This window comes from Austrofundulus limnaeus, unplaced genomic scaffold (genome assembly GCF_001266775.1).
Source record: "Austrofundulus limnaeus strain Quisiro unplaced genomic scaffold, Austrofundulus_limnaeus-1.0 Scaffold2, whole genome shotgun sequence".
In the NCBI taxonomy this organism is placed as follows: Eukaryota; Metazoa; Chordata; class Actinopteri; order Cyprinodontiformes; family Rivulidae; genus Austrofundulus; species Austrofundulus limnaeus.
The window spans coordinates 9,581,181-9,589,537 of NW_013952404.1; the positions used below are offsets into that span (position 1 = coordinate 9,581,181).

The 8,357-nt window shown below is 39.9% G+C and overlaps 1 protein-coding gene across 1 annotated transcript; it reads left to right on the forward strand.

Annotated features, from left to right (window-relative positions):
• Window positions 1-609: 609 nt before the first annotated feature.
• Window positions 610-5,013, forward strand: cldn23l (claudin 23-like). Its single transcript, XM_014015352.1, has 3 exons — window positions 610-927; window positions 2,862-2,908; window positions 2,989-5,013. The coding sequence occupies exon 3, from the start codon at window positions 3,104-3,106 to the stop codon at window positions 3,854-3,856; it is 753 nt and encodes a 250-aa protein (XP_013870806.1). The 5' UTR covers window positions 610-927; window positions 2,862-2,908; window positions 2,989-3,103; the 3' UTR covers window positions 3,857-5,013.
• The last annotated feature ends 3,344 nt before the right edge of the window (window positions 5,014-8,357 follow it).

Here is an 8,357-nt window from a genome sequence, read left to right on the forward strand (position 1 = left end):
CACTGATGATGAAGAAATAAATAAACTAAATAAACTAACATTTGGTTTTGTTTTGTACTGAAGTGACACCAATAAAAAAACATTATTGTTCTATCTTTTTTAGACAATTTTTCACAGACCTCTGCCCATCTTTATTTCTGACAGATGTATCAATCCATCCACCCATCCTTCCATCCATCATCTTTACCTGCCTTTTTTCCTTTTCAAGTCACAGTGAAGCTTTTATCCATCAGCCAATGTGTGGGAGGCGGGGTACACCCTGGGCAAGTTGCAAATCCATCACAGAGACACAAAGAAACAAACAACCATTAATACTGTCACTCACACCCAGAGACAATCAAGAGTTACTAATTAACTTAACATCATTTCTGAGGGAGAAAACTGGAGTCCCCAGAGAAGCTGGGTAGGAAAGTGGTTGTGTTTTTAGAGGTGTTTTTGTGCACAGACTGAGTTATTAATTATGRATTTTAATCTATGAATATAACTTTTGTAAAATCACAGAGACTAATTGTCGCCCTAATAGGAATGAGTCTGTTCTGTTCCCTTTGTGCTCTGCAGCAAGGCACGTCCAGCTCTTTTATCGGCTGCTTATTGACATCGGCGAGGGAAAGCAGAAGACACTCTGTCCCAGATATAAWGCAGACATCCTTCAGCAAGCAAAAGAGAGAGGCATGCACAGAGAGAAGGAGAGCGGCAGAACAGCAGACAGACAGGGTAGCGGCAACATAAAAACAGGGACAGACACAAAGACCAAAACCACAAAGAGACCTAAGGCAGGCGTGGGAAAATGTGCAGCCAGAAACAGACCAGGAGGAAGAAGGAGCGGGAATAAGGAGGTGGCTGCACCATCTGTTGCCAAAGAGAAAAACATGTTGGGTATTCAGCAAGACGAGTCTGCAGTGGGATGCATGAAACCCCTCCTGAATGGTAAGTGACAGACATTATAGGCTGGATCTGTGTGTGTGTGTTTGCTCTAAACATATCTGCTTCAGTCAAGCTGTTAAGAGCATAAATAATAATCTTGTGATCCGTATCATTTTTAATTCATGATCTGTTTCTATGGCGATGTTTCCACATCTTTCCTCTCCTCCTCATTTGTTCTGTAAAGGGAACGAGCACCTGAAGTCGCTGCTTTAAATCAATGCTAAGGATCTGGTTTTAGAAATGCACAAAGCACAAACTTTCAAGCAAAAATAGGGAGTGTATTAAGAATAGCAATAAGTATCTCCTTACCAAAACAAGTACAAAAGCAAAAAGGTCACTAATCTAATAACAAACAACAAAAGACTGTATCAGAGCCAAACGTCTGTCGTCTAATTTTCCATTAGGACTGAATGCAGAGCAGCCAAACAGGAAGTAATTGTCAATAAACATGACAGACAGACAACGAGGGTAATGTACGGAATGATAAAGGTGCCACAAACAAATAATCAATAAAATGTTTGGGAGGGTTAAAAGAAATAACTCAACTTAATGACACAATTTTATTTATTTTTTCATTTTTCATAGGGTTTGTGGTTGTTCTGAAGTAAAACATTGAAATAATAAAAATATAACCTTTTTTTTTTGGCCTGGATGCAAAACAGTAAAAGTTCTAATTCAACATCAACGATTCGTCTAAACAAGTCAAGAAGAACCAGTTAAAATAAAGTGTCTTTTTATGGGGGTCAGTAAATGCAGCACTGAATAAAATTTAATTTGGGAGAATAGAAATAGGAGGTGGTGAGATTAGTTTAGTTCCGAAGAGAAGATTGGATGCAGTGCAAATTATTTTTAATTCCAGGAGACTAAAACACAAAGTGACGTTTTTTATTCCAAATGCCCATAAAAACTGGCAAACAGAAGACAACAAAATGAAATTCTATATTGCTAATTGACTTTTAATGTTGCCTACTTTTTCAACATTGCTAAAACTGATTATGGTATATTTTGTTAGCAAATTAGTTGCAGTAAGCCCATGTTTAGGGTTAACGTGTGGATCTGATTAACCCTAAAATCAACGTTTTCCTCAGTCTTACAGAACACTGATGGGTTCATGATCTTCCTGTTGATCTGTGAATAATATTTCCATTATGTCACTATGAATTGGCATGATTTTTTTGCTTTTGCTTTTGACTCTGTCATGTTTGTTGGCCTGTTTCTGTGAACCGTCAAAAAAATGTCATCTAGATTAGATGAAAGAACTGAAAGAACAAAATATGTATGCAGTCACAAACAGACTAATCTGTAAATTACATATTTTCACCTCTGCTCATTCTTTTCTTTGTAGACATTGAAGGTTTTCTTAATTTGAAATGCTAAAATAATCTTATCAGTCTAAGTGCATTCTTCCCTGCAGCTATGTTGTTTCTTTATGGCGTTTGCTTGACAAAGGTTTAAAGTCACCCTCGTTGGGTTTTTTTTTCTGAGGACATTCTTTTCGTCCTAGATCAGGCAGGAAACGCTGGAGATGAAGTCATCATTTATTCAGACTCTGGACTTGCCGGGATTATTAAACCGACAGATTGCCTCCGAGGTCATGTTTAGCTTTGAGTCGTTAGACGTTTGGAAAACAGCTCCCTCCTGTGCACGCAGCAAAACATGGCTCCGCGGTCCGCGCAAACACAAACATCCAGAGAAAGAGTCGAGCAAGGTCTCCTCATTAATACAGCTGCACACACACACACACACACACGCGCGCGCGCGCACACACAGAGGTATCATGCTGAGAATGGTCGTGTTACTGTATCGTAGCAACAGAGACAGCCATCGACTGCTTTCCTCAGCCCAGGAGCAGCAAAGCCAGTCTGCTTTCTCCACTTCACACCGTCACTTCTTACTGGTGGGTTTTTCATTTAACTCGGTCTTTTTCTCTCACTCAGACACTCAGGATGGACAGCCTGCAGCTACAAGAACAACCAGGCACAGGGTGAGCTTTTATTCCCCTGCACATTTTTTTTCTTCACTGAGGAGTTTACATTCTYACAGCTGTGTTTCACTTTCCTGCAGAGTTCTACCAAACAACCAGCCTCTCTGTTTGGATTAACAGCTGTCCTCGTCRGTCCTCGCTGAGCACTGCCGCGGTTTTGATTTGAATCACAGACTTCGAGTTTCCAAACTAACAATGCACACTCCGGCCTCAATGGTGATGGGGATCGTCTTTGCACCCTTGGGCCTGGTCCTCGTCTTCACTGCTGTCATCACGCCTCAGTGGAGGGAGGGACAGGCCCGGCTGAACATTGGAGGACCCGGGTCTTTTCTCCGAGGGGGCACGAAAGGTCAGGGGGCTGGTGCCAGGTCGGGGTCGGCGGATGCCCTGCTCCTGCTGCGCTCCGACGGCCTCTGGGAGAGCTGCCTGCAAGTGGAGCACTCGGAGCTGAAGCAGTGCTGGCCCGTGTTCGGTCCATACCAGAGGGACCCGCGGGTCCGGCTGGTGCAGGGCCTGGTGCTCGCCTCCTTGTTCCTGTGCGGCATCGGCATCGTGCTGGCCTGCGTCGGGGTCAGATGCTGGACCGATCTGCCTCTGAGGAGGGTGGCGGCTTCGGGGGGGATGCTGGTGGTGATAGCGGGGCTTCTGAGCCTGACCGGACTGGGGGTGTACACCCACAACCTCAGAAGACTCGGCGTGGATCCAAGTCGAGGGGTCGGCAACCCCAGGTTCCCCCAGCTCAGCCTGAACCCAGCCGGGTCGCTCTACTTRGGGTGGCTGGGTTCGTGCTTGCAGCTGCTGGGAGGGAGCGCCTTGGCCCTCAGCTTCAAGAGACCCCGATGCCCAACCTGCCCGTCCCGCCAGGAGCAGGCCGTCTGTCCTGCCTGTCGCTCCTGTCCAGAAATCACCAGCAAGACCGACGTGGACGTGTATGAAGTCAGCTGTTAGACAGTTAAAATAAGCAAATTGGAAATTCACCCAAAAAATCTGACAAATGGTTATTAGCTGTAAACAATAACTGTGAGACTGGATGACATGATTGGCTAATATGAATAAATAATAACACCAAAACATGTGTTTGCATCATGAATGTAGCTAAAAGCCTATTAATGATGTAAAAAAGGTTGAATGTTAAAGTAAAAGAAATCCTTTTAGTAAAATTGGATTTTTGTGATAGCTTTAATCAATGTACTGTTAGCAGAAACGTGACACATTTGTGACAGAAAAAGACTGTTGTCAAATATTTGTCATAAAATATTCAAGTAGCATTTCATAGATCCCATCAGGTGACGGCTGGATAAAAAAAAAGAAAACAAAAAATGCATAACTTGTGGTCACAAGATAATTATTGCCATCATTCCCATGCAGACACTGTTGATTGTTCACATGGACGTGAATTAATTTCATTTTAAGAATTTAATATAGGAATGAATGACATGCAGTTAGGCATGACGTAGCATTTTATGTTGCAGTTATAAAACACAGGAAATGACTGAAGCTGTCTTTGTCTGAAAAGCTTTATTTTATTTGAAGCTCATTTCTCTGAACAGGCTCCTCTCTCACGCCATGCCTTTGCTGTGAAGAGTCTGAGTTYTGTCACGTTCAGGAACACAGAAATAAAACAAAAATTATTCCGACACACACTGAAAGTGTTCATTGTCATCTGGTGAATATTAGTATGAAAAATGAACTGTTTAGATTGAACCGTGGAGGTACTGTTTACACTTTGGATTAAACACCAACCCAAAAAMGAAAAATAAGTGTGGGTATTTTAGAACAGAAAAACAAAAACATATTCGTATATAATCTGACTCTAACATCTGTATTTCTCACAGAGACACTGCTGCTCAAAATGATCTAGTGACCACAAGTTATTTGTTTTTCATCCAATGCCACCGGACGGGCTCAGTAGAAACTAAAACATTTCTAAAGTGAATATAATCTGTATAGTTTTCTGCTGGTTTAAGCTGCATTGTTAAACTTTTTCCTGTTTTTGTCCTGACCAAGCCTTCAWTTGAATGTAATGTGTTGTAAAAGGTTATAAAATTGTTTGTTTCTTGTGTAGTTTTTGTTGTAAAGRTGAATAAAACTGTTGAATGATCCAACTCTGTGAGCTAAATTTTGCTTAAAATGTTGTTTTTTAAACCATTAATCCTAAAAAAGTAGCTTTAGGACGCTGATGAGCTTATCCTTATCTATGTGTGCTAATCTGAGTGTGTTTAGAAGGGAAAAAAAAGCTCTTTTAAAAACAAAAAGCTGCGAGGCAGGCATCATTTCAGCCAGTGTTTTGTGGACAAGGTCATTCAGAGTGAGTCAACAGAAGCAGCCTTGTTACGTGAATAGATGTGATTGCAGCGTAGATAAGTCAATAGTGATTGGCCAATTCATCTGCAAACAAAAGCAATCAGTGAGTTACATCTCAAGCCCAGCAGCTGAACACCATGCACCGATCAGACATAAAGCTTCACCATGATCTATAAATGTAYACAGTAGAGAGGTTTTGCACTGAAAAGTTTAAGTTTTATCTGATTTGTTCCTTTGGAAATCTACAACTGCACCTGACACACAGACTGTGCAAATGACATTTTGCTTCCAAGAAGTCATTGTGTCTTGTAATGCTTTAAAGTGGTTTTGATCAATAGCTCTTCAGCRTTTTGACTCGTTCTCTTTTCAGTTCTTGTGCCGTGTTGGCTTCAAATGAAAAATAAGTGAAGAAAAAAAATAGTTTTATCAAACAGACAGCAGATAAACAACATTTTCAAGTCACGTCTGTAATAGGAAAAAAAATAAGCAAGAGCCCGATGTGGGACTTAAGTAATGAATCACTTGGTTTACGAAAACATTTCAGCTGATGCATCTTTTAGAATCTTCTTYTTGGTGAAAAAGTACAATTTAATATTTGTCCACTGGGCTGTTTTTTTTTTTGGTAGTTTTCATAGWTTTATTTAAAGAAATGGGAACACATTGTGTTTTTGCTGCTGGTAACAAAATTCTTWAAGATCCTTTTCATACTACAGTTGAAACCAGAAGTTTACATACACTGTTTAAAGAGACTTTTCCACACTCTGTGAAATCAGAGTAAAAAATCTCCTGTTTTATTAGGATTACCAACATTTTTTTCTATTTGCTAAATGCCAGAAGAATGAGATTTTTAAGGATATTTTTAAACTTTCTTCAAAGTCAAATGTTTAAATACTCTTTATTGGTATAACATTGGTAATATTGCCCTTAAACTGTATGACTTGGGTCAAACATTTTGGAGACCTTCTCACAATAGTTGGCAGGGCTTTGTTTGTAGGCTGCCTTGCTCATAAGATTGAGATCAGGGCTTTGMGATGGTCACTCCAAAACACTGACTTTGTCATCCTTGAGCCACCTTGTAACCAGTCTGGCAATGGGCTTTGGGTCAATGTCTATTTAGAAGACCKCTTRACACCCAAGCTTRAACTTCCTGGCTGATGTCCTGAGATGTTGCTTCAGTATTTCAACATAAKGTTCTTTCCTCATGATGCCATCTGTTTTGTGAAATGCACCAGTCCCTCCTGTAGCAAAACAACCCRACATCATAATGCCACCCCCGTGTTTCACAATCACAGTGGTGTCCTCAGGCTTTCCTCCAAACAAGAACCAGACTTGAGCAGGTCCACAATTCTCTTCCTGCTGTTGGCTGATTGACTTTCCCATCATGTTACACAKGGAAGCAGTGTGTTTCAGGTGTGCCTTAAATTACATCTGCAGGTGGGTCTCTAATTAACTCTGATATTGCCTTAAAAAAATCTCTCTTTATTCTGGCATTTAGCAAATGGAAATCATTTTGGTAATCCTAATTGACCTAAAATGGGAAAAGTTTATTCTGATCTCACATCAGTGAAAAAAATAAATATGTATCTTTTTATACAGTGTGTGTAAACCTCTGGTTTCAACTGTTGACACACTGAGTCATCTCATTTAGGAAACTTTTCCTGCTTCYATAATTTATGGGTTAAGAATTAATTACCGACATAATTCCTCAGAAAATGGTCAGGTAATGGACTGATGAGAGGAATACAGCCAACATTTAAAAATACAAAAAATAACTAAAAGATTTTCAGAAAGTCTGAAGATTTTTTTGCTCAAAACCATTAGGCTTTAATTTTATTAATTTTTTTAACCTTTCTTGCTTGCAACTAATTTATGAGACTTCCTTAAAGGAATTCACATCACCTGCTGTTTTTAATGCAAAAGTCTTAATCTAAGATCATCTTATGTGTTGGGGATCAACCWCAGCTACAACTAATTTTAGCTCAGGACTGTCCAGTTGTCCTGTCGTTTTGTTTCCCTGCTCCAACACACCCGATTCAGTGATCGAATTACCTCTTCAGGCTCTGCAGAAGCCTGTTAATCGCCCATTTATTCTAATCAGGTGTGTTGGAGTGAAGACACCTCTAAAACCATTTAAGGACCAGGGGTCGGATTTATAAAACTGGCGTACGCACAATTTGAGCCCAGAAACTTGCGTACGCCACTTTTTATGCCAAGATTGTGATTTATAAAATCCAAACTTGACGTGAAAATGTGCGGTGCCTCACGCCAGCTCTGACCCATGCGTACGCTCATTTTGGAGACGTGAAACTGCGACACAGATGGTGAAGTGAAGAATTAGAGCCACACTGTGTAATGATCACTGTCAGATATTTAATTTACCTTCAGAATCAGACTTAAATAAAAGTTCATGCAAGAAGGATGGAGTTGGACTGTCTTCTTTATCCAGACTGAGATGGTGGACTTTGCATTGTAAATAAAGGTTTTGATGCTTTTATGTTAATCTATAAAGTAGTGTCAACATTTTTTAAAAAATGTGTAGCTGTAGACGTAAAGGTATGGAATATGTATTATAGTGGGTAAATGTTTTAGGATGTCAGACTAATTTCTGTGTTGTTTGATGTATTAACATTTTGATACTAAACTATAACAGTGTTGCACATCCAAGGTCTTTCCTGGCTCTGAACAGCCATGTTGTTTTTTCCATGTGGGTAGGGTTGTCTTCCCAACAACCCTCAAGGCTCACATGATGTCATTTTTTGTGACATCCACCAAGGAAGAAAGGAGCTCATACTTGTGATGGTAGTATGAAACAAAAGCTTCAAAACATGCTTCAAACCCTGAATGTTTCAATCTTAATTAGAAAACAGGAGGTYTAACTAGCATAAATACATTTTCAAATCAGTTATAGCAAGTTGCTGAATAAAAAAGCTTTTTTTAACCACAGTGAAGTAGTTTTTTTAACACTAGTGATTAAAGTTGTTGGGTGTATACAACCAAAAGCATAAAGCCTAATTTGACAGCAGTGTTGAAAATTGCCACAAGAGGTCTGTGTAAGTGAAGTTTCAGCAAATGAAATGAACCTATTTTTGAAACATTTGGCCCAACTGATTCAGTTCATAAAAGCTCCTTTTGTTCATCACTAGCT